The sequence below is a fragment of the Oncorhynchus mykiss genome, chromosome 26 (assembly GCF_013265735.2).
Source record: "Oncorhynchus mykiss isolate Arlee chromosome 26, USDA_OmykA_1.1, whole genome shotgun sequence".
NCBI lineage: Eukaryota > Metazoa > Chordata > Actinopteri > Salmoniformes > Salmonidae > Oncorhynchus > Oncorhynchus mykiss.
Genome location: NC_048590.1, coordinates 29,214,320 through 29,241,431, shown reverse-complemented (window position 1 = coordinate 29,241,431; position 27,112 = coordinate 29,214,320). Strand labels below are relative to the sequence as shown.

Here is a 27,112-nt window from a genome sequence, read left to right as displayed (position 1 = left end):
TCTTTAAAGCTGATTTAATAAAAACATTCAATTTGTACATTTACAGTAACGTAATACAGTAAACAATAGCAATATTCAACAGATATAGAATATGCTACTTTGTAGAATATGGTACCAATGTTTTCAATACACACATGTCCTGTGTACTTATATTACCTGTGGTCTCACAGCCTGTTGGATCATCACTACTTAAATATGGTAAATTCAAAATCACATAGCAACTGGTTCTCTATAATCAATGAATATTAAATAAAGGCTAACATCTGCTCCATATAAAAAGGTAAAAGAGAATCAAACAAGTCACTTGAGTAAGGACAGTTTCTGGTATAAAGCACTGAGTTCGGTCCTGAGTTTGCTGAAGGACGGCCGGTTCCTGGAGTCGTACTGCCAGCAGCGACACATAACGGCATACACATCTGGAGGACAGGAGTTTGGGGCTAGCATCCGGTATCCTAGGAGACGGGACAGGAGAGCATGATTGGACATCAGGTTGGCTTCACCTGGGGTTAATCCAGAGGGGTGTAATGTTTTGGACGCCTGTATAGAGCTGACCTAACTCCATATTCTACCCAGAGTCATGTCTGTTCTATACACTTCTATAATGTTGCATCTCTACTCCTAAACTAGTTACACGGACTGTCTGAGTTAACCTTGTATCCTTATAGACCTTTTTATTTTTGCACTGTCTATGCACACTCACAGAGTCCTGCACACTCACAGAGTCCTGCACACTCACAGAGTCCTGCACACTCACAGAGTCCTGCACACTCACAGAGTCCTGCACACTCACTCCAACTGCTCACTCACGCATAATATGCACATACATTTATACTGACTCGACACACACGCACACCAACTCGCATACAAGCTGCTGCTACTCTGTTTATCTTATATCCTGGTGCCTTGTCACCTTACCCCTATACATATCTACCTCCATCACTCCAGTATCCCTGCACATTGTAAACATGGTATTGGAATTGACCCTGTATATAATATGCTTACGTACTTATTGTGTTCCTCATATTTCTCGTGTTTTTTTGGTCCAGTATTACATTGCATTGTTGAGATTTGAGTTTGCAAGAAAGGCATTTCACTGCACTTGTTCATGTGACATTAAAACTCGAAACTCCTACAGAGCAAATTCTGACTCATGTTAGAAATCTCAATGACTCGCTGGTACCTTTCTCCACCTCGTCCCGTGTCTGCTGGTTGGACATGCTGGTGTAGGGGGTGACTCCCCTGGAGAATATCTCCCATAGGAGAACTCCAAAACTCCACACGTCACTCTCCGTGGAGTACCTCCCTGAAACACAGGCAGGGGGCAGCATTGAGACAGCTATTACATTTGATGATGATCCTATTCAACTGTACTACAGCACACTATTTCACAATCACAGCCTGAGAAAAGTAGTGATAAAGTTTTAAAAATGAAGCTTCCTCTAAGCCCCAAAAGGTATGTTCCGACTTTCTTTCTGACAGAACTCTTCTATGTTTCGCCAGCACTCCAACCCCAGTTCAGCGTGTGTCTGTTAGAGATGACATTTCAGAGAAATACAAAAGCAGTACACTGATCACAGGGTACGGAATGATGTCTGGGTTGACAGGTTGTTGCCGTGTTTAGTGAGTTCTCTAACCTTGGGATATACAAATAGAGATTTAGGAATAAAGAGAGGAGGGGAGAAAGGGATGGTTGTGAGTGTTGTGGGCGCGGGGCAGAGCCAGGTACCATAGTTGAGGGCTTCGGGGGCCGTCCATTTGACAGGGATCTGTTTGAGGCCCCCCGCGGCAGAGTAGACCCCGTCCTGCTGCTCGCGAGACATCCCAAAGTCACTTATCTTCACCCTGCTCTGTTCTCCCACCAGACAGTTACGGGCAGCCAGGTCCCTGCACACACACACAGAGAGACAGAGAGAGACCGAGACAGAGAGCGAGAGATCGAGACAGAGAGAGAGACAGAGAGAGAGACCGAGACAGAGAGAGAGACCGAGACAGAGAGAGAGACCGAGACAGAGAGAGAGACCGAGACAGAGAGAGAGACCGAGACCGAGAGAGAGAGACCGAGACCGAGAGAGAGAGACCGAGACAGAGAGACCGAGACAGAGAGAGAGACCGAGACAGAGAGAGAGACCGAGAGAGAGACCGAGACAGAGAGAGAGAGACCGAAACAGAGAGAGAGCCAGAGAGAGAGAGAGAGAGACAGAGAGAGAGCCAGTGAGAGAGCCAGGGAGAGAGAGACAGAGAGAGAGAGCCAGAGAGAGAGCCAGAGAGAGAGCGAGACAGAGAGAGAGAAAGAGAGCGAGAGTCAGAGCGAGTGAAGGAAGCAAATGACAGCCGATAAATAAGTGAGAGAAAATCAGCCCCTCTTGTCATCTGTGGGCTCCATGATGCAGGGTGTAGTAGTGAGCGGGGGAAGTTTGACATGCAGTGTTAGGAGGAGTGTTAGAGGGTAACGGGGGCTGGAGCATCCAGCCTGGATGTTTTCCTGCTGGGTTAATTATCCAGCACTCCTCTGATGAGCCAGGAGCTAGGGCTCTGAGCCCTACGTCCTCTGCTCCTCTACTACCTCCTCAGCGACACAGCAGCTTAACACTTCTGGGGGTCATTCCTACGCTATAGGCTTCAGTAACCCCTGCACACTGGGTTAACTTCACTGTCCCAAAAACCTCAATCTGTTTCATCATCTAGAATAAATTGTGCAATCAAAGGAAATGTAATCTTGTTGTATGTCAGCCTTCATACAGCTCCATAGCTGGGAAGACTAGATCCATCTCCCTAGCCTCTCACCGGTGGATGCATTTCTTGCTCTCCAGATACTCCATGCCAGATGCCACATTCTCTGCCATTTTCACCAGCATATTTGACTTCAGGTTGTGACCTTCACAGCGCAGGAAGGACAGGAAGTCTCCCCCTGGCAGAACACACACACTTTATTAGTCCATTGTAATGATAGAATGTACTGTAGCTGTGGTTAGAGTGTAAAGGCCCTCGACAGATTGGCTCACCCTGTACCAGCTCCATAATGATATAGATGGGTTGTTTTTGTGTGCAGACACCAATCAGCTTCACTATGTTAGGATGGTCATACTGCTTCAGGATCCTGCACAGCAGAGAGAGAGAGACAGCAAGGTCAATGTGAATGAGAGAGAGACTGAGAACGAGAACGAGAGAGGGAGAGAAACAGACTGACCTGGCCTCCATAAGGAACCTGTTCTTGTGTTCTGGGGCCAGGTTCTCTCTGCAGGCTTTCACAGCTACAGGTGTGTTATCAGAAAGCAGACGACCACTGTACACCTCTCCAAAGTTACCCTGGACAACAGACACACATCTGGCTTCATTCTGGATCTTGGCTAAAACAAAAACAGAATGCCAACCTGACAATCAGAGCCTCTCATAACTCCAAACAGACATTCCACAGGTGGTGAGCTCACCCGGCCAATGCTCTGCCCCAGGATGACATCATCGTGTTCCAGAACCCACTTGTCCTGGAGGGAGAGAGATAGAGAGGAACCAATCAGAGACACCGGTGCTGCTGTTCCTTCTGAATGGGTAGAGCATTTCGGACAAACTTCTAAAACTGCATTGTGTAAAATAGTGTGTGTGTGTGTGTGTAGAATGGAGACCTTGTAGTGTGTGAAAAACACTGGAGCCCTTTTGATGGGCAGCATGGGGGTAGTACAGTATGCATGCAGCTCTAGACTCTAGAGAACATGTGAGTGTGGTATGTATAGCAATCTGCAGGAGGATGAAGAGCAAGTATGAGTATGTGGATCTTGGGAGCTCATTAAAATCTGATGGATCCTAACGCTGAGACAGCTGCTACACACAGAGTGGTGAGCAGAGCAGGTGTGTTCCGAGCCCATTCGCTCCCAACATGCTCAGGAGAGGTGCGCATGCAGGCACACACACACACAGTGTTTTGCACACACTACAAAGTCGCTATTCCACACACACACAAAACATAGGCCTACATATATACATACAAGAACACCCCCTGACTCACACATCTCCCTAAACCCACAGGTCCACCCAACACCAGCACACAGGAACGGAGACACGGGGCCCAATAACAACACTTTTCTAGGCCCCAGACTTAATTGATGGCCGCATCGTTATTCTCAACCTGTTGGAAGCATTAACCAACAGCCACATGTCCCACAGCACAGAATGAGAAGGGCATCTGAGGGCTTTTACTGTGGACAGATTTAAAACACCATCTGAGATAAAATTGTACGTAATTCATCTGTAAAAGTATAACTCCCTGATAAATGAAAGGTACAATAAAAATAAAGGAGTCCATTATGTAATTACAGAACTACTAGAGAAAGATAACTCAACATGTGGGAGTGTAATGTAATCCTTATTTAGTTAAGTGAAACTAATAACGTTAATATTTAAGAAATACTTAGACAAATAAAGCATTGGGGAACCTTGAATTAAACACAATAAAACAAAACAATGGACTTTTCAACAAAGGTAAAACAAGATCGACAACAGATTATAGTTGACCTGTGTGTGTGTGTGTGTGTGTGTGTGTGTGTGTGGGCAGCAGGTGCGTTACCTTTAGGACAGGTCTCTTCAGGACAATGTCGGACCTCTTGGTGACATGTTGGTGTGACGAGACCAGGTGGTTCATCAGCATGGGAACGGTGTGGAATCCCTCTCCATCCAGGCGGTACATATTCTAAACACACACACTTTATAACCATACAAACTGTACAGACATGATCATATTGTAAATACACGCACGCACGCACACACACACACACACACACACACACACATACACACACACACACACACACTTTATAACCATACAAACTGTACAGACATGATCATATTGTAAATACACGCACACTCACTCACTCACTCACGTCTGTGCTCTGGATAAGGAAGTGCCTGCAAGAGCCAGCCCAGTGGACAGAGAGGACATACTCCTGTTTGCCCTGACTCTGTCTGACCAGGAAGTCTCCATCACACCTCAGCAGCTCCTGGACTTCAAGCCTGGGGATGACTCCGTGGTACCAGTTCTGCTGCTCCAGGGGGCGCTCTACCTCTGGGACTGGGGACAGGGCAGGGGGCACCTGGAGGGGGTTCACACAGCAAGGTCAATGAGGGGCCAGGTAAGGAGGGACCTGGGCATGGAGCGCCCACTGTGAGGCTCATTCATAAACAATAGATTGATTTCAATGTGAGATTAGTGCGGTTTGAGATGCATGAGTCCCACACGTGTCTCTCTAGATGAGATTCAGGGGAACAAACACTACTAAAGTACATCCAGTGGTGTAGTGGAGGGTAAACAAGTCAACACAGTTTACACACCTTTTTTTTGCCCAGCAGTTTACACACCTTTTGCGGAATAAATGCATTGAAAGAATAGGAAGGATTACATTTTTCACCACAACCGGCGATCAGAGTTTACCCACCAACTTTGTTACCACTACATCACAGACGAATACATAGACAGGGCAACAATACACTGCCAAGGAGACTAGATACAAGGAAGATACAGCTGCCAACAACATTGATCAGGAGATACAAAACACACTGCTCAAAAACAATACAATGTATATCTAAAGACCACACACATGGATACCTAGTGATTTTTTGTTTACTACAGACAACATGGCGCCAATTCAAAAAGACCCTACTGTTCAGATGACAAGATAAGGCATACTACAACAAACATCTCTAGAGATAAGATAGATAAAGAGGAAAGACAGATGAGAAACAAGGCGTTTTACTACTGGAGTCCTACTCTGAACAGTTTGGCTTACATAGAAAACACGGCCAATTGCTGTTTGACAAGGGAACTGTTTGACTGTCTGACTTGAGTTGTTTGAATAGACAGAGACAGATAAATCAAAGGCAGCAGGTGGGTGAAAACAGAACAGGTCCATCTGTGACAGGGGTGATCACAATGATGCCTCACAGACAATGAATGACCATAGTTGACCGTGTAGGAACATAACAGATTGTGTATGCTGCATCAGTGGTATGACCACAACTGTGTAGTATGTATGACCATAGCTGACTATTTATGAACACTGTATGTTACATCACTGACCGTGTATTTGGGTTTGAACAGGCCACTAAGGTGGCTAATGATGCCGTCCACACTGAGGTTTCTGAGGCCGTCCCTCTCCTGAAACAACACAGAGCACAACCATCATCAACCTCTCTTTTAGGAATGCTCATCACCACCAGTACCTGTGTTAATAATAACAACATGTAACAGCACTCAGAAACACTTAACATAATCCACAGATGAGGAGAGAATATCACAATATCACAATATCACAAAACATTACAAAAATGATGAGTAGAGAATATCAAAGAAGAAAATACTTGTTTGCTTTAGGGCGGATCTGGATAAAACAGCACGATGAGTGAAGGAATGCACTCGAGTCAACACCATGACAGACAGCAAAGTATGCAAAGCACCAAGATCCTCAATCATGCCTCTGTTTCAATAGAGATGGTTTTGTCTGAACGAGACACGAGAATAGGTTGTCCTCAGTACAGAACAGACTGGTTGAGTCAGTCAGTAGTTCAGATGCCTTCTAGTTAAACTGTAAGGTTACATAAGGGCAATTCCACGGCAGCAGAATGACGCTGGAATTTTTTTATTTAAAAGTATGCCAAACAAAAACCACTGATTGCAATGTTAAACAAGTCATACAACTCTATGCACAAGCAGTACTTCTAAACATTTCCACATAATTTTACAAAAACACATTTACTGGAAGAACAGTGCAGATGTGAAGTTTGTTAAATGGCTGCAATCCCACTACCGGGATCGATATGACAACTACCAGTGAAAATAGAGGGCGCCAAATTCAAACCACAGAAATCTCATAATTACAATTCCTAAAACATACATGTGTCTTATATAATTGTAAAGGTAATCTTGTTGTTAATCCCACCAAAGTTTCCAATTTCAAATAGGCTTTTCAGCGAAAGCATTACAAACGATTATGTTAGGTCTCCACCAAACCACACTAAGCACAGCCATTTTCCAGCGAAATATAGCATTCACAAAAAAGCAGAAATAAAGATAAAATGAATCACTAACCTTGAATTATCTTCATCAGATGACACTCATAGGACTTCATGTTACACAATACATGCATGTTTTGTTTGATAAAGTTCATATTTATATAAAACAATCTGAGTTTACATTGGCTTATTAGATTCACTTGTTCCAAAAACATCAAGTGATTTTGCATAGCCACATCGTTTCAACAGAAATACTCATCATAAATGTAGATGATAATACAAGTTATACACATGGAATTATAGATATACCTCTCCTTAATGCAACCACTATGTCAGATTTTTTAAAAAGTTTACGGAAAAAGCAACACATGCAATAATCTGAGACGGCAATCAGAACAGAAGCCAAATTAGCCTCCATGTTGGAGTCAACAGAAACCAGAAAATACATGATAAATGTTTCCTTACCTTTGATGAACTTCATCAGAATGCAGTCCTAGAAATCCCAGGTCCACAATAAATGCTTGGTTTGTTCGAAAATGTCTGTTATTTATGTCCAATTAGCTACTTTGGTTAGCGCGTTTGGTAAACAATTCCAAAGTCACAAAGCGCGTCCACTATAACGTGACGAAATGTCCAAAAGTTCCGTAACAGTCAGTAGAAACATGTCAGACGATGTACTGAATCAATCTTTAGAATGTTGTTTACATATATCTTGAATAACGTTCCAACCGGAGAATTAGAATGACTTCAGATGACCGGTAGAACGCAGGTCCTTTACCTGTGAACGCGCATAGTGAATGCATGGTCAACTCGTGGCAGTGGTGACTATTTCCTGTCTCATTCGACCTCCCTTCACATTAGTCATCAGACAAAGTTCTATTGACTGTTGACATGTAGTGGAAGGCGTAGGAAGTGACAACTCATCCATATCTCGCTGTAATTTCAATGAGACCTTGGTTGAAAATCTGCCACCCCCAGAAGAAAAAAAACAGGAAGTGGAATTTCTCAGGTTTTTGCCTGCTATATGAGTTCTGTTATACTCACAGACAAAATTCAAACAATTTTAGAAACTTCAGAGTGTTTCCAATACAATTTTAATAATAATATGCAAATATTAGCAACTATGACTGAGGAGCAGGCCGTTGAATATGGGCACCTCTGTGCACCTTTCATCCAAGCTACTCAATACTGCCCCTGCAGTCATAAGAAGTTAACAGAATGACTGTAAAATCTCCTTCAGTTTTTTTATGTGACCACGTTTTCCAAAAACTCTTAAATATCTACTACAAATTAAGATTCAAAGATGTCTGCAGAAAGATTGGGGTGTCAGCTATAGCATGATACCTTGAGTTTGAAAAAAATCTCTATTTTGGAAATTGAACTACAGTAAGTGAAGTGGATTACCACCCGGTAACAGAGTGATGGTAACATAATGGCATCATGGGTGCTGAACTCTACTATACAGACATGCATAATCATGAATGGCATTCTCTTCATGGTGATGTATCCTGTTTGGGTATTATTCTACATACCGGCTATTATTCTAATGAGCACCGCCCCAAAACAAGATGAAATTTGGTTGGTCCGGACCACACCAAATCTGTACCAATCATAGACGTCTATGTTTCACAAGTTTGTACATCACAGATTAGCACAGTAGAGTTCAGTACAGCACAGCAGAGTTCAGTACAGTGAAGTATAGTACTATACAATAAAGTATACTGTACTCTACTCTAGGGTGCTCTACTGTAGTGTACTAAACTCTACTATACTGTAAAGTACAGTACTGACCTATTAAGTTTTCTTTACTGTGCTGTACTCAATCAAATCAGTTTGTATTAGAATACTATGAAACACTAAGCTTAGGAGCTCTTCCCAACGATGCACAGTTATAAATAAGAAAATAAGAAAAATACAAATTGTAACACAAGAATGAAGCTGTATAAAAGGGAGTACCAGTACCATGTCACTGAGCAGGGGTACAAGGTATTTGAGGTAGATGTGTACATAAAGGCAGGGTACTTTGACTCGGCATCAGAATGGATAACAATAAGAGTAAAATAAAGAACAGAGTAGCAGCATATGAATATTGTGAAATTATGTGTGTATGGCGTCGGTGTGTGTGTGTGTGTGTGTGTGAATGGGTTTGTGTGAGACTGTCAGTGTAATCTGGGTTGGCGCCCCCCCCTTGGGTTGTGCCGTGGCGGAGATCTTTGTGGGCTATACACGGCCTTGTCTCAGGATGGTAAGTTGGTGGTTGAAGATATCCCTCTAGTGGTGTGGGGGCTGTGCTTTGGCAAAGTGGGGTTATATCCTTCCTGTTTGGCCCTGTCCGGGGGTATCATCGGACGGGGCCACAGTGTCTCCTGACCCCTCCTGTCTCAGCCTCCAGTATTTATGCTGCAGTAGTTTATGTGTCGGGGGGCTAGGGTCAGTTTGTTATATCTGGAGTACTTCTCCTGTTCTATCCGGTGTCCTGTGTGAATTTAAGTATGCTCTCTCTAATTCTCTCTTTCTTTAACTCTCTCGGAGGACCTGAGCCCTAGGACCATGCCTCAGGACAACCTGGCATGATGACTATTGTTGGGGAATTTGTATTATTTGATTTACACAACATGCCTACCACTTTGAAGATGCAACATATTTTGTATTATTGTGAAACAAAAAAGAAATAAGACAAAAAAAAAGAACTTGAGGGTGCATAACTATTCACCCCCCTAAAGTCAATACTTTGTAGAGCCACCTTTTGCAGCAACTACAGCTGCAAGTCTCTTGGGATATGTCTCTATAAGCTTGGCACATCTAGCCACTGAGATTTTTGCCCATTCTTGAAGGCAAAACTGCTCCAGCTCCTTCAAGTTGGATGGGTTCCTACTGATTTCCAGCAATCTTTAAGTCATACCACAGATTCTCAATTGGATTGAGGTCTGGGATTTGACTAGGCCATTCCAAGACATTTAAATGTTTTCCTTAAACTACTCAAGTGTTGCTTTAGCAGTATGCTTAGGGTCATTGTCCTGCTGGAAGGTGAACCTCCGTCCCAGTCTCAAATCTCTGGAAGACAGAAACAGGTTTCCCTCAAGAATTTCCCTGCATTTAGCAGCAATTCTGACCAGTTTCCCAGTCCCTGCCGATGAAAAACATCCCCACGGCATGATGCTGCCACCACCATGCTTCACTGTGGGGATGATGTTCTCGGGTGATGAGAGGTGTTGGGTTTGTGCCAGACATAGCGTTATCCTTGATGGCCAAAAAGCTCAATTTTAGTCTCATCTGACCAGAGTACCTTCTTCCATATGTTTGGGGAGTCCCCCACATGCCCTTTGGTGAACCCCAAACATGTTTGCTTCTTTTTTTCTTTAAGCAATAGCTTTTTTTCTGGCCACTCCTCCGTAAAGCCCAGCTCTGTGGAGTGTACGGCTTAAAGTGGTCCTATGGACAAATACTACAATCTCCACTGTGGAGCTTTGCAGCTCCTTCAGGGTTATCTTTGGTCTCTTTGTTGCCTCTCTGATTAATGCCCTCCTTGCCTGGTCCGTGAGTTTTGGTGGGCGGCCCTCTCTTGGCAGGTTTGATGTGGTGACATATTCTTTCCATTTTTTATTAATGGATTTAATGGTGCTTCGTGGGATGTTAAAAGTTTCTGATATTTTTTTATAACCCACCCTGATCTGTACTTCTCCACAACTCTGTCCCTGACCCATTTGGAGAGCTCCTTGATCTTCATGGTCCCGCTTGCTTGTTGGTGCCCCTTGCTTAGTGGTGTTGCAGACTCTGGGGCCTTTCAGAACAGGTGTATATATACACTGACATCATGTGACAGATCAGGTGACACACACAGGTGGACTTTATTTAATTAATTCCGTGACTTCTGAAGGTAATTGGTTGCACCAGATCTTATTTAGGGGCTTCATAGCAAAGGGGGTGAATACATATGCACGCACCACTTTGTTTTTTATTTTTTTGAATTTTTGAAACAGGTATTTTTTTTATTTCACTTCACTGATCTGGATTATTTTCTGCATGTTCATTACATGAAATCCAAATAAAAATCCATTTAAATTACAGGTTGTAATGCAACAAAATAGGAAAAACGCCAAGGGGTTAATACTTTTGCAAGGTACTGTAATGAATGAGTAGAACCTGAACTCTGAACACACAATGGAGGACTAGAAACGAACAAGAGCCAATAACGTCATGTTTTACAACATCTTACACAATGAGTGCAATCACAGGTCAGGTTCCCATAATAGACAAGACAATGAAACAGACACAAGGGACAGAGATCATCTCAACCACAGGAAGCATGGTATCTCTTTCAGATGAGTGGCAGGGATCAGAGGGTGTGTGTGTGTGTGTTTGAGAGAGAGAGGGAGAGAGGGAGAGAGAGAGACCTACACTAGAGGTGATGGAGGACAGGGAGATGCGGTCCTCTTCCAGCCCCAAGGCAGGAGGGGGTTCACTGGATCCCAGCCATTCCAGCTTCCCCTTCAGCAGCAACCTCTGTGCCTCCAGCCTAGTTCTAGCTCCCAGGGACAGCATCACCTGCTGTCGGCTCTCCTCCAATGCATGCCTCTTACTGAACTGGTAAACCCTGCAGAGAGAGAAGCAGCCTGTCAGCTCATCAATTAAAGCATTGTGATGATACTGTGGAACAATGTGTTTCCATTACAACAAGTAGCAACAATTCCATTGACTGTCGCCTCACTGTCAATATATTTACAGCGTAACTGACATGCCCGATGGTTTTACACAAGAATGCTGGTTCACTGGCCCATCTCCTACACCTTAGCCATATCACTTCCGCAGGGCACTCACCAACAGTATAGTTTAATTGAGATATTCTATATGGGAGAAGTAGGGTTAAAGATGCCGTAAGTCATGTCAGAAGGTAGCAGATGTATTTACTCAACAACAGCTGCAAATTCCTATAAAACTACATCACGTTTTGAAGTTCACTATCCTTACTTTGTCTAACAACACTATCATGAATCTAGTGAAGAGGTTTTGTGGGTCAGAGTGCAGTATTTATTTAGTTCATAGCACAAATGTTTGTTAGCACGTTTCTCACACGGGAGCAGACCAGACCAGGCACGAGCCTTGTAGGGAGACGTCTTCATAGTGTGACAAATTCCCATGATTTGTGAATCTGTTTGAACCAATCAGCTAGTGCGATAGCTAAAATGGCTTTGTAAAAATATATATTTCAGCTAATAGGGAGTATCTAACAAATTAAATACATGATGGCATTCACTAATCATAAACATTTGACATATAATAGATATGTGGGTATATTTGTGGACAGAATTCTTCCTTACTTAACTTTCAGATATTACACTGCTACATCAACTAACATCACCACTTGGGTAAAATAGTTATTTACTAATCTAGGAAGCATTGTCTGTATCTGTTGATTTCCAAAGTGTTTCATCAAACTCATGACTGCTTAAGGAGAGGCATGTTTCCCTCGGCACCAGAGAACATTAGGCTAGTGTCAGTCAACACAGCTGCTCCATCTATGCACGAAGAGCTTATTAGTAACTTCTAATAACAGCGGACAGGCATCTAAACCAAGACAAATGAGAGGAGAAGCTTGAAAAGTCTCCTCATATCACCATGTTATATTCATAAGGCATAGTGAGTCTGTCCCCCAGAGAGCAGCCAGCTTAGCCAGCCATAGCAGAGAGGAGAGCAGACTAAACTACTCTGATAGGAGAGATGCAGATGAACACCACCGTTGAAAGGAGATCAACACACTGCACAGATATGATGCAGATCAACGGCAAAATTCATTACTCTTTTATTTCTAGTCAGTGTTGGTGAAGACAGTGGTTTGGTGCAGCCAGAGCCAACTTTATCCTGGTTCAGACCATAGAAATATAATTCTATTCTGTTTACCCAGGATAAATTATCATACTATCAGGTATAACAGCTGTAGTTACTATCTAATTACACTACATCTGCCTAAGTGCTTACCAAGTATGCTTGCCCATGTAAAGTTGGACCTTCCTGTACATGTGGATATCACCTCACCTCTGACCCCGTTTGATGCCCTCTTCCTCTGCCTCCAGCTCCAACTCCAGTTGGTTGACTGAGGCCTGTTGGGAAACCACATTACCAGCAAGAGACAGCAGTTCCTCTTCCACTACAGTCAACCTGGTAGAGGGGGAGAGACATGGGGAGAGAAGGGGGACAAAGGGGTGAAATGTGTTGTTGGTGTTGAGAGAGAGTGAGAGTGTGTGTGTGTGTGTGTGTGTGTGTGTGTGTGTGTGTGTTGTGTGTTGTGTGTTGTGTGTTGTGTGGTGTGTGTGTGTGTGTGTGTGTGTGTGTGTGTGTGTGTGATATATATATAGTACCAGTCAAACGTTTGGACACATCTACTCATTACAGGTATTTTTTAAAACTATTTTCTACATTGTAGAATAATAAACAATAGTGAAGACATCAAAACTATAAAATACCACATATGGAATCACGAAGTAATAAAAAAAAAGTGTCTAAATCTAAATATATTTTATATTTGAAATTCTTCAAAGTAGCCATGATGACAGCTTTGCACACTCTTGCCATTCTCTCAACCAGCTTCACGAGGTAATCACCTGGAATGCATTTCAATTAACAGGTGTACCTTGATAAAAGTTAATTTGTGGAATTTCTTTCCTTAATTCGTTTGAGCCAAATCAGTTGTGTTGTGACAAAGTAGGGGTGGTATACAGAAGATAGCCCTATTTAGTATATTATGGCAAGAACAGCTCAAATAAGCAAAGAGAAAAGACAGTCCATTATTATTTTAATCTGGAAAACTTTTTTAAAGTTTCTTCAAGTGCAGTCGCAAAAACCATCAAGCGCTATGATTAAACTGGCTCTCATGAGGACCGCCACAGGAAAGTAAGACCCAGAGTTACCTCTGTACAGAGAATAGTTCATTAGAGTTACCAGCCTCAGAAATTGCAGCCCAAATAAGTGCTTCACAGAGTTCAAGTAACAGACATCTCAACATCAACTGTTCAGAGGAGACTGCATGAATAAGACAAATTGCTGGTCGAATTGCTGCAAAGAAACCACTACTAAAGGACACCAATAATAAGAAGAGACTTACTGGGCCAAGAAACACGAGCAATGGACATTAGACCGGTGGAAATCTGTCCTTTGGTCTGTTGAGTCCCAATTTGAGATGCAGAGTAAATGAACGGGTGATCTCTGCATGTGTAGCTCCCACCGTGAAGCATGGAGGAGGAAGTGTGATGGTGCTTTGCTGATGACACAGTCCGTAATTTATTTAGAATTCAAGGCACACTTAACCAGCATGGCTACCACAGTTTCTGCAGAGATATGCCATCTCATCTGGTTTGTGCTTAGTGGGACTACCATTTGGTTTTCAACAGGACAATAACCTAACACATCTCCAGGCTGTGTAAGGGCTATTTGACCAAGAAAGAGAATGATAGAGTGCTGCATCAGATGACCTGGCCTTCACAATCACCCGACCTCAACCCAATTGAAAAAGCATTCCAGGTGAAGTTGATTGAGAGAACGCCAAGAATCTGCAAAGCTGTAATCAAGGCAAATGTTGGCTACTTTGAAGAAGCTAAAATATTTTTTCATTTGCTTAACACTTTTTTGGTAACTACATGATTCCATATGTGCTATTTCATAGTTCTGATGTCTTCATTATTATTCTACAATGTAGAAAATAGTAAAAAATAAAGAAAAACCCTTGAATGAGTAGGTGTTCTAAACCTTTTGACCGGTAGCGTGTGTGTGTATGTACAATGTGTTTTTCTGGATTTCTTTTCTCATTTTGTCTGTCATAGTTGAAGTGTACCTATGATGAAAATTACAGGCCTCAGTCATCTTTTTAAGTGGGAGAACTTGCACAATTGGTGGCTGACTAAATACTTTTTTGCGCCACTGTACATAAGTATTCATACCCTTAATCAGTACTCTGTTGAAGCCCCTTTGGCAGCGACGACAGCCTTGATTCTTCCTTGGTATGACGCTACAAGCTTGGCACACCTGTATTTGGGGAGTTTCTACCATTCATCTCTGCAACTCCTCTCAAGCTCTGTCAGACTGGATAGGGAGAATCGCTGCACAGCTATTTTCAGGTCTCTCCAGAGATGTTCGATTGGGTTCAAGTCCGGGCTCTGGCTGGGCCACTCAAGGACATTCAGACTTGTCCCAAAGCCACTGCTGCATTGTCTTGGCTGTGTGCTTAAGGTAGTTGTCCTGTTGGAAGGTGAACCTTTGCCTCAGTCAGAGGTCCTGAGTGGCCTGGAGCAGGTTTCCATCAAGGATCTCTCAGTACTTTGCTCTGTTCATCTTTCCCTCAATCCTAACTAGTCTCCCAGTCCCTGCTGCTGAAAAATATCCCCACAGCTCGATGCTCCCACCATCATGCTTCAGGCCAAAGAGTTCAATCTTGGTTTCATCAGGCCAGAGAATCTTGTTCCTCATGATCTGAATCTTTAGGTGCCTTTTGGCAAACTCCAAGCGGGCTGTCATGTGCCTTTTACTGAGGAGTGGCTTCCGTCTGGCCATTCTACCATAAAGGCTTGATTGGTGGAGCGCTGCAGAGATGATTCTCCTTCTGGAGGGTTCTCCAATCTCCACGGAGGAACTCCGGAGCTCTGTCCGAGTGACCATCGGGTTCTTGGTCACCTCCCTGACCATGACCCTTATTCCCTGATTGCTCAGTTTGGCTGAGTGGCCAGCTCTGGGTAGAGTCTTGGTGGTTCCAAACTTCTTCCATTTAAGAATGATGGAGGCCACTGTTCTTGGGGACCTTCAAAGTTGCAGAAATGTTTTGGTAGCCTTCCCCAGATCTGTGCCTCGACACAATCCTGTCTCGGGGCTCTATGGACAATTTATTCGACCTCATGGCTTGGTTTTTCTCTGACATGCACTGTCAACTGTGTGATCTTATACTGTATAGACAGGTGTGTGCCTTTCCAAATAATGTCCAATCAATTCAATTGATTCCACAGGTGGAATTCAATCAAGTTGTAGAAACATCACAAGGATGATCAATGGAAAAAGGGTGCACCTGATCTCAATTTCGAGTCTCATAGCAAAGGTTCTGAATTCTTATTTAAATAACGTATTTCTATTTTTATAAATGTGCATTTTTTTTAATAAAAAACTATTTTCACTGTGTCATTTTGGGGAATTGTATGTAGATTGATGAGGGGAAAAAATAATGAATACATTTTAGAATAAGGCTGTATCTTAACAAAATGGGGAAAAAGTCAAGGGGTCTGAATACTTTTTGATTGCGCTGTGTCTGTGTTTGCGTATAAACTAACCTGTGCTGGATCCCCTCCACTGTAAGCTCATTTAGTTCCAGCTCTCCAGTCTTTAGTCGATCTGTGTTCTCCAGAAGACCAGAGTCAAACTCCACACACACCGGAACCTCCCCTACAGACCTGAACACACACGGTGAAACTTTTCAGCCTCTTGACTGCACTAAGATCAGCATATTTACCTTTTAGTCATTTAGCAGATTCTCTTATCTAGAGCAACTTGCAGCCGAATACCTGTTCTGATGGATGAAACTCTCGTACTCTTTGTGTGGCTCTATGGCCTTCAGAGCAGTAGACATCTCCTCGTGGACAGATACCACCTCCTGTTGGAGCATACTGGACATGTCATAGTACTCCTGCAGGATCTCCTTCCTGGGTTACAGGGAAAAAGTCAAAGGTCTGGTAGAGGTCAGGGCAGTATTATTCAACCCTGGTCTGGGGACCCACTGGGTGTGCAGGCTTTTTTCTAGCTCAGCACTAACGCACCTGCTTCATCTAATCAAAGGCTTGATGATCCGTTATTAAATAGGGCAGTGTCTTCGGAAAGTATTCAGACCCCTTACATTTCTCCACATTTTGTCAGATTACAGCCTTATTCTAAAATTGTTTAAATTGTTTCTCCCCTCATCAATCTACACACAATACACCATAATAACAAAGCAACAACTGTTTAGACATTTTTTGCTAATTCTTAAAAAAAAAAAACCTGAAATATCACATTTACATAAGTATTCAGACCCTTTCCTCAGTACTTTGTTGAAGCACCTTTGGCAGCGATTACAGGCTCGAGTCTTCTTGGGTATGACGCTACAAGCTTGGCACACCTGTATTTGGGGAGTTTCTCCGATTCTTCTCAGCAGATCCGCTCAAGCTCTGTCAGGCTGGATGGGGAGTGTTGCTGCACAGCTATTTTCAGGTCTCTCCAGAGATGTTCGATTGGGTTCAAGGCCGGGCCACTAAAGGACATTCAGAGACTTGTCCTGAAGCCACTCCTGAGTTGTCTTGGCTGTGTGCTTAGGGTCGTTGTCCTGTTGGAAGGTGAACATTCACCCCAGTTTGAAATCCTGAGCTCTCTAGAGCACGTTTTCATCAAGGATCTCTGTGTACTTTGATCCGTTCATCTTTTCCTCAAACCCTGACTAGTTTTCCAGTCCCTGCTGCTGAAAAACATCCCCACAGCATGATGCTGCCACCACACTTCACCCCCGATTGCTCAGTTTGGACAGGCGGCCAGCTTTAGGAAGAATCTTGGCGGTTCCGAACTTCTTCCAATTAAGAATGATGGAGGCAACTGTTTTCTTGGGGACCTTCAATGCTGCATAAATGTTTTGGAAGCCTTCCCCAGATCTGTGCCAACACAATCCTGTCTCAGAGCTCTACGGACAATTCCTTCGACCTCATGGCTTTTCTCTGACATGCACTGTCAACTGTGGGACCTTATATAGACAGGTGTGTGCGCCTTTCCGAATCATGTCCAATCAACTGAATTTACCACAGGTGGACTCCAATCAAGTTGTAGAAACATCTCAAGGAAGATCAATGGAAACAGGATGCACCCGAGCTCAATTTCGAGTCTCATAGCAAAGGGTCTGAATATTTATCTAAATAAGGTATTTCAGTTTTTTGTTTTAATTGTGCAAAAATTTATAAAAAACAGTTTTCGCTTTGTCATTATGGGGTATTGTGTGTAGATTGCTGAGGAAATTGTTTTATTTAATCCATTTTAGAATAAGGCTGTAACGTAACAAAATGTAGAAAAAGTCAAGGGGTCTGAATATTTTCCGAAGGCACTGTATGTATAGTACTGGGCTGAAACACACTGTGGGTCTCCAGGGCCAGTATTGATTACATTAGTGGGTTTGGACAACAGCCAAAAACTATTATATCAAACTTCCCATGAGAGTGCTTGAATTCTTATCAAAAGGGAAGGATATTAGGTGAGATACAAAACCATGCAGTGTAACAATAGGATGACCATAGTCACAGTACTTTCCTACCACGGTGGACACACACGCAATATGATCTCATCACTGACTGGGAATTCACTGACAGAGTTGTGCTTTTCCCTCACACACACACACACTTACAGTACGAGTACCATCTCCTGCTGTAGGCTCTGTAGTGCCATGAGCAGGGCAGGTTGGGCCTGGCTGTAGTGGTGCTGATGGTACACCTGGGCTGCTCTGACTGACAGCACATACTCATTATGAAGCTCATGGAGCCTCAGAGTAGCCTTCACATAGCGCTCCCTTGCACGCTCACGCTCTTTATCTAAAGAAACATAAGACACAATATATATATATATCAGTAGAACACACACAAATGTAGCATAGAATGGAAAAACAATACACATGACAAATAGTCACTAGTAATATGATCAACTGTGTTAATTTGGTGAATCATCAGGAGGTAATGGTCATCTGTTGTCCAGAATGTAATCCTTTCAGTCAGTCAAAGTGAGAGTGTGTCTGTGCTGTTTGGAGAAATGAGACGGAGCCAGACAGAGTGAGCTTCCCCACCTTTACTGGCCTCCTGGTACTTCCTCTTTGCCTGCGCTGCATCCCTCACCAGCTGTCTATAGCTGGCCTTCAGCCTCTCCAGCTCTGTCTGGGTCACCTGACAAATGGAAAGGGTATATTAGTGTTACCTCATCCAAACAAGGTGCATAAATTGAAGAACAAAAGGGATGAGTAGAGAGATATTCAGCCACTCTCTGAGGACAATGAGAGTCCTCAAATACATTTCTACTATCTAACCACACAGCACCGTCATCAGAGAGGGAAAGGAGGGGAGTTAAAAAGGAGTGGAGGTGATACTGTACAAACAAGTGATACGGGTGTGGTTTGTTAAAAGCAGGAGTGCCTTCACAATGCAGGCTTTTGTTTGACCCCAGCTTTACCACCTCTGAGACAACACAGACAGACAAGAGAGAGGAGAAAGACCAGACAGGAAAGACCGGGACCCAGACCCTACCGGTCTGTATCCCAACACCTCTCAACTCAGAAGTAGAAGCACACAGGAAGTGGTCGGTGACGTCAGAGAGGCCCTGGTAACAGAAACTGGTTTGACTTCATTTTTTTACCCTTAACATTTCCATTAGCCACCATCTAAGGCAGTGGTCACCAACCTTTTCTGAGTCAAGATCACTTTCTGAGTCAAAACGCAAGTTGAGCATGCATGTTAAAAAATGTTTTAAAACATTACTTAAAAAACATACGCCTACATTAACCAATTAAAAACAGTTCTGTAGCAATGATGTTTGTGCAGTAGGCTCGGATGGCCCAATACATTATCACTGCATATTGGCTATGCTTGAAATGCCCTGCCAATTATGTTATTCTCAGAATTTTTTAAAATTATATTTAAAAAATGTAGGTATATGATCACACTGGTAATAGATCATTTGATGTAGTACTTGTGAGGCGGTGAGCTGAGTGAACATAATATTATTATATATTTATTACTGGACTGATGGCCTGCATCTGATGGTCAGTCTGAGGAGAGGGAGGGAGCAGCGGTCCCTCCGCTGAGAAAAGAGAACAGTCTTCTAGCTGATGGCAAAACTCAAGTCACACTGCATTATTTCTGCCTCATGTACCAATTCATGTTGTTCTTCCTATGACCAGAGAAAGTTAAATATTCCTTGATATTAAAAAAATCCGCTAATAATAACAACAATGCAAGCTTATCGAAAATTTGCTACACTCATTCATTGCAGCTGCAGTGCTGTTTGTAGCATGAGTGGAATTATGGAGAAAGTGTATTTTATGGCTTATAAAAGTGTTGAACAAAATGTTGACAGTTCTGAATAACAACTTAAACAAGAACTTACTCATGAAAACAGCAGCTCTTTGCTGTACTCATTGAGTCTTCATAGCCATCGTTTTAGAAGTTTTTACATTTCATAGGTATCAACTTTTCTGTGAAGACGCCGGTGCACTTGATTTGCTCTCTAGGAGTTCTACCTTCAGACATGAAATGGTTCAAAATGGGAACACTTTGCCTTCCCGGGACTGGGGCTGCTGAATGAAGTGCACCTACCACCAACAGCACAAAAAAAATAATAGGAACAAGGCTTTATCGTAGTTTTATTTACAGAAATGTTTGGTGATCGATGAGGAATGCCTTGAGATCGACCAGTCGATTGCGTTCGACCGGTTGGTGACCACTGACCTAAGGTTAATTATAACTATACATATATATTTTTAAGGGGTAGATCAGCTTTAATATTACAGATAGATTGTAGCTTCCATCAATGTAATTGTCTGCATCATTTCCACTTTCATCCTAGATACCTGCCTTTCTAGGGAGTTTTTCCTAGCCACCGTGCTTCTACATCTGCATTGCTTGTCCTTTAGGATTTTTGGCTGGGTTTCTGTATAGCACTTTGTGACATATATTTGATTGATTGATTGATTGATTTACGGACACAGTATATTTTACAATAGTTATCTTGTTTGTTTTAATACCATCCTTCAACTCCACTCAACCCCTCCCATCTATCTCTGAACACCATCCAGTTGATTTCTAGTTGCCATATATTTTTCAACAGTGCTGTGACGTTTCACAAAAGTTCACAAAAGGTTAATTATACCTTGCACTACCAAAGTGCAGAGGATGTCTGCATTAGGTCTGTGACTTGTTTGTAGTGCACTGTACAAGGTACTAAGGCAAAACCTGCCCCAGGAAACGTACGAACTGCAACCCATAAACCCAGGAATTCATTAAAGATTAACACATAATTTGCTCGCCATAATATGGTAATGATATAAATCACGGAAAGGGCAAAAACTATTGTCATATTAAAGTCCCTGATGGCTTTTGTTCATCAAAATGCATTTGCTATGCAAGAGCAATTCTCAATTAGACAACAATGGCCAAACTCAGTTACAGCCCATTGGCTGTCATTTCAACTGAGTGCTGTCTGTTAATGAAGTTACAATAACTGTGCAGCTCTGCATCTCAAAGAGGAGCGCCTGCTGCATATCCACACTGGTGAAAAGGAAATGCATTAAATTCACACATTTGTGATTCATTTAACTATTTCAAGCCCAACGTTTAAAACAGCTTTCTTTGCAACCTATGCCATGATCTTCATATTAAGCACATCATATTTCAGAGATTAGGTGACCGTCTGTTTTGACTGTTTGTTTCAGGTGATAACAGTATTCCTACGTAAGCTCTTTCGGCACAATATGCCTTTATAATAGTAATATTAATAGTCACAGTAATAATAGCCCTTTGTGTTACAGGATCTTTGATCATTGTTATTTGTACATTTCCTGTTTGACAAGATCAGTGGCAAAAGGCTCTACATAGAGATGTATACTGTCTCTAAAATAGAGTGGTAACCAAAGAAACCATCAGAACTCATAACAAACAAACCAAATACAGTATGAGCTACAGTGGCTAGGGAAAGTATTCACCCCCTTGGCATTTTTCCTATTTTGTTGCCTTACAACCTGGAATTAGAATTGATTTTTGTGGAGTTTGTATCATTTGATTTACACAACATACCAATTTGAAGATGCAAAATATGTTTTTATTGTGAAACAAACTAGAACACACAAAAAACGGATAACTTGGTGTACAGCAATCTTTAAGTCATACTACAGTTTCTCAATTGGATTGAGGTCTGGGATTTGACTAGGCCATTCCAAAACATTTACATTTCCCTTAAACCACTCGAGTGTTGCTTTAGCAGGTTTCCCTCAAGAATATTCCTGTATTTAGCACCATCCATCATTCCTTCAATTCTGACCAGTTTCCCAGTCCCTGCGGATGAAAAACATTCCCACAGCATGATGCTGCCACCACCATACTTTACTGTGGGGATGATTGTTCTCGGGGTGATGAGAGGTGTTGGGTTTGTGCCAGACATAGCGTTATCCTTGATGGCCAAAAACCTCAATTTTAGTCTCATCTGACCAGAGTACCTTCTTCCATATGTTTGGGGAGTCTCCCACATGCCCTTTGGTGAACACCAAACCTGTTTTCTTCTTTTTTTTCTTTAAGCAATGGATTTTTTCTGGCCACTCTTCCATAAAGCCCAGCTCTGTGGAGTGTACGGCTTAAAGTGGTACTATGGACAGATACTACAATCTCCGCTGTGGAGGTTTGCAGCTCCTTCAGGGTTATCTTTGGTTTCTTTGTTGCCCCTCTGATTAATGCCCTCCTTGCCTGGTCCGTGAGTTTTGGTGGGTGGCCCTCTCTTGGCAGGTTTGTTATGGTGCCATATTCTTTCCATTTTTTATTAATGGATTTAATGGTGCTCCGTGGGATGTTCAAAGTTTCAGATATTTTTTATAACCCAACCCTGATCTGTACTTCTTCACAATTTTGTCCCTGACCTGTTTGGAGAGCTCCTTGGTCTTCATGGTGACGCTTGCTTGGTGGTGCACCTTGCTTAGTGATGGTGTAGACTCTGAGGCCTTTAAGAACAAGTGTATATATATACTGAGATCATGTGACACTTAAATAAAGTCCACCTGTGTACAATCTAACTAATTATGTGACTTCTGAAGGTAATTGGTTGCACCAGCTCTTATTTAGGGACTTCATAGCAAAGGGGGTGAATAAAAAATGCACGCACCACTTTTCAGTTGTAATTTTTGTTTAGTTTTTTTTAAACAAGTAATTTTTTTCACTTCACCAATTTGGAATATTTTGTGTATGTCCATTACCTGAAATCCCCTCCAAAATCTATTTAAATTACAGGTTATAATGCAACAAAATAGGAAAAACGCCAATGGTGATGAATACTTTTGCAAGGCACTGTACAAACAAGACTCAGAAATAGCACCACTCTCAGTAAATTTGTGTGATTTTTTCAACACTGTAGGCTACTGCATATTTCTCCAGCACAAGCATTTGGCTGAAAGCCAGCATGTGAAAGTGGAAGCTACTTCCCACTTTGAAAGCAAACTGACAAGGTGTTTGGTGGAGGACTACAAAGTTCCTGGTAATATTTATCAGGGCAAATTGAGTTTTACATAGTGATATGTTCATCTGTTTGTGTGTGTGTGTATGTGTATCTGTGTAGTTGTGTGTGTGTGTCTGACCCTGCTGAGCTCCTGGCTGAGCTGGCTCCACTGCTCTGCGTAGGTCTTCCTGAGCTGCTGCTTGTCTCTGATCAGCAGGGTCAGTTTGCTGAGAGGCCCAACTTGCAGGTCCTCAGACTGCCGCCGCATCACACGACTCAAACTCTCAGTCTGAGCCACCAGCACACCCCACGACTGAAAGAGGAAGAGAGAGAGAGAGAGAGAGAGAGAGAAAGAGACCGAATTAATAAAGAGAATACTCTGCGTATCACCATCTACTGATCAAACGTAATGCTCAATCATCAATACTGTTGAAATGTCAAGTCCACTTTGCAGCTGGGGGTGGATGTGGCCTAATGTCTAAACCAATGAGCTTTCTAAAACCCACTGATATAGTGTAGGGGTCATTCCATTTGATTTCAATCACTGAATGAAAGTTCCCATTCATATTTGCCCATGGTCAGAAAGTGGTCAGAAAATTGACTTTTTGGACCGGAGTGCCAAAATATTTAGGAGATGTGTTCAAAGTCGACCCATTTTGCCTACCCCACCCTACCATGAGGCATACTATACATGCCTTAATCACTGGAAAAGATAAACGGTTGAGTTTGACATAATAAAAAAATGTAAACAGGGTTGTCAAACCCTTTAACATCAATTACCTACAAACAAGTAAATTACGCTGTTTTTTTGTTTTGGCTTATGTTGTAGCTTAGACCCTATTTTACAGAATCTGAGATGTTTATATTGTGCCCGCCATTGGTTGAGACGCAGTATACTTTTGAATACAGGGTGGATGTCATTTCAATTATAGAAATAGAATTCATAAAATGGACATATCCCAGACCACTGCCATTTAGATGGTACATCATTGAACAAAGATGGCCACTGATCCACCCACCGTGGAATGTCAACTTAAATAGGAATGGCTATTCTTTTATCTATATTCAATAGGTTTCCTATGGAAGATTGACAGTATAATTTAAAACAACTGTCACTATCAAACCCAACCGTTTATATTTTCCAGTGATGAAGACATGGATGTCTCATGTTGGGGTGAGGTATGGAAAATGGGTCAACACTGAGCACTTCTATATTCTAAATATTTTGGCATTCAAGTCCAAAAAGTTACTTTCTGACCACTTCTATGATGGGCAAATATGTATAAAAAGTTTCATTCAAAACAAAAGATGTCAATCAAATGGAAGGACCCGTAAAGAACCTGGTTGAGCTGGCTGATGTAGTCCAGTCCTCCCCCAGGCTGGGGCCCCTCCAGTTTCTCAACCATGGCAGCCATCTGGTGCAGCTGAACAGAGAACTCCCGGTCGCTCTTGGACCGCTGGCTCATCCACTTCTTCATCACCTCCATCAGACGCAGCTCCGAGTCCTGCAGCCGCATCAGGGCCGCGTGGGCCTGGGGACACCACAGGTCCTCCCCAAACCCCATCAGATATGCACCCAGAGGAGTGGGAACCCAGTCAAACTGTAGACAGTAGACACTGGAGTGGATTTGAGTGAATGAACCACACACGTGACCTGGCTAATAAGGTGCAGGAAGATGAAAAGAAAAACTGAATGAGAATGCATGGGATTTATCCTCTCAGTCTAGACTCTGGCCTTTGGGTGTACTTTCTTTACCGGACTGTAGAGTCATTTGAATTAGTTCAACTTAGTGAGGCCAAGGTGTTTAAATAAGAATTCCAAGACTACACAACTGGTTATTTAAACAAGTTGTATTTGTGTAACTGAGCAAATGTGGCATGTGGAGGGTTTCACTTCTGGGTGATTTATTTCAAAGGGAGAAAACAGTTAGGCAGCACTTCCTCTTGAAATACAGAAGTGCTGAGAAGTGTGACATGGCTCTAAACTGTTTTTTTTCGTTTTAGTATAATTTTACTAAGTGAGTTTATTATACTATTACAGAGAAAAACATTAAAATAAGTTGGACTTGAGGCTTAACATAATGCAGCCTACTGGAATTCTGGCATCATCCATAACCACTCTCCTTTACCAAGATAATCCATCCACCTGATGGCCAAGGACAAAAAAAGGCCACTCTAAAATGTACTGTTTTGTCACACAACCCAATGCCACAGATCTCTTGAATTGAGGGAGCGTGCAATTGGCATGCTGACTGCAGGAATGCAGGTTTGCTGATGTCAAAGTGTCAGAGTGCCCCAAGGTGGCGGTGGGGTTATGGTATGGGCAGGCATTAGCTATGAACAACAAACACAAATGCATTTTATTGAATGCACAGAGATATGGTGACGAGATCCTGAGGCCCATTGTCATGCCATTCATCCGCTGCCATCACCTCATGTTTCAGCATGATAATGTATGTCACCATGTCGCAAGGATCTGTACACAATTACTGGAAGCTGAAAATGTCCCAGTTCTTCTGTGGCCTGCATACTCACCAGACATGTTACCAAATAGAGCACATTTGGGATGCTCTGGAGAAACGTGTATGACAGCACGTTCCAGTTCAAGCCAATATCCAGCAACTTCGCAAAGCTATTGAAGAGGAGTGGGACAACATTCCACAGGCCACAATCAACAGCCTGATCAACACTATGTGAAGGAGATGTATCCCACTGCATGAGGCAAATGATGGTCCCACCAGATACGTTTACTGATCCATGCCCCTTCTTTTTTTATGGTATATGTGACCAAGAGATGCATATCTGTACTCCCAGTCATGTGAAATCCATAGATTAGGGCCTAATTTATTTATTTCAATTTACTGATTTCCTTATATTAACTGTTACTCAGTAAAATCTTTGAAATTATTGCACGTTGAATCTATACATTTGTTTTGCGTACATACAGCAGGGATGAGTAATATGTTGACGAAACCAACAACTGAACATGTAAACGCGCCCTGATGATGAATTTACCTTGATCGAAATTCGATTACACAAAATCCTTTATCTAACTACATAGGTGATATGTGCATGTGTAGCTTGCTGTTGAATCCGATACAAATGGTATCATTATCAATAGCCCATGTAGGCTATCATTAAGAGTTCAATAATAGTATACTGTAGTGTAGTGTACTATGAGTTTACGTTGTCCGAAAAAAATATTCTCACCTCAGGTTATTGCAAGCAGTCCACTCCTAAATTTCAAGGATTTATAGCATATGTAAGGCTATGACGATTCTTATCGAGGAGGCATTAATTGTGCGGACAGAAACTGTTACAGTGAGTTAGTACTGATATCACTGGTCTGGCTCCGCGACCATACTCGCATCAGAAACATAAAAGCAGGAAGCTAGCGCTGTCCTACCACAGCGGGACTGACTGGGGAGGTGAGTGACTGCGTCCTCTTCGGGACGGAAGGCTTGGTACAGCACAGTTCAAGAACATAACATCTCATTAACTGGGTGGATAGACAGGGACAATCATTGAGGTAAGCAGGTGACTAAGTTGGAACGCATCATTAGCTTGAGCAGCGGTTGGCCTACAGCACTTGCCCAAGTGACACTCATGATCCAAAATGATACTTTCTGAAAATGCTGTAGAACACCTGCCTACAGCACAATGGAATGTATTAGTATGAAATGTACATGCATAAGAATGCACCATAAATATAAATTAAAGGAATTGTTAATGACCACAGTATGAGTCATAATACCCATAAAACCTAGTGGGCAAACGGGGAAATTGTTCTAATAGTTTTCCTCCATTCACTTTCCCATAGGGAATTTCGTGTAGGTTTACCCCGGCGTGACGTTTTGATAACAGTGTAAATCTCTCTAGGAAAAGGTGACTT

The 27,112-nt window shown here is 42.4% G+C and overlaps 1 protein-coding gene across 4 annotated transcripts; it reads right to left on the bottom strand.

The window, feature by feature from the left end:
- LOC110506107 (tyrosine-protein kinase Fes/Fps-like) lies at positions 1-26,688 on the bottom strand. Of its 4 annotated transcripts, none has more exons than XM_036963974.1 (19): positions 26,431-26,688; positions 24,561-24,837; positions 23,360-23,533; positions 18,818-18,914; positions 18,386-18,569; positions 16,533-16,670; positions 16,302-16,421; positions 13,030-13,152; positions 11,395-11,590; positions 6,065-6,142; positions 4,872-5,081; positions 4,559-4,681; positions 3,429-3,482; positions 3,188-3,306; positions 3,003-3,097; positions 2,785-2,908; positions 1,727-1,884; positions 1,181-1,303; positions 1-452 (listed from the first exon to the last, which is right to left on the bottom strand). In XM_036963974.1, the coding sequence occupies exons 2-19, from the start codon at positions 24,783-24,785 to the stop codon at positions 301-303; spliced, it is 2,493 nt and encodes an 830-aa protein (XP_036819869.1). In that variant the 5' UTR covers positions 24,786-24,837; positions 26,431-26,688; the 3' UTR covers positions 1-300. The 4 variants fall into 4 exon arrangements, with proteins under 4 accessions (XP_036819869.1, XP_036819867.1, XP_036819868.1 ...); XM_036963972.1 differs by having other exon boundaries at positions 24,561-24,878; positions 26,431-26,687; XM_036963973.1 differs by having other exon boundaries at positions 24,561-24,821; positions 26,431-26,687.
- Between the last annotated feature and the right edge of the window lie 424 nt (positions 26,689-27,112).

What these genes read in the sequence shown, in the direction of transcription:
- LOC110506107 (XM_036963974.1), bottom strand. Translation starts at nt 24,785, where the DNA reads ATGGGGTTTGGGGAGGACCTGTGGTGTCCCCAGGCCCACGCGGCCCTG. An exon ending in TCAGCCAGGAGCTCAGCAGG is followed by an intron (nt 18,915 to 23,359) that starts GTCAGACACACA and finishes TCCATTTGTCAG; the next exon opens with GTGACCCAGACAGAGCTGGA. An exon ending in TGGGGCAGAGCATTGGCCGG is followed by an intron (nt 3,307 to 3,428) that starts GTGAGCTCACCA and finishes TCTGTTGTCCAG; the next exon opens with GGTAACTTTGGAGAGGTGTA.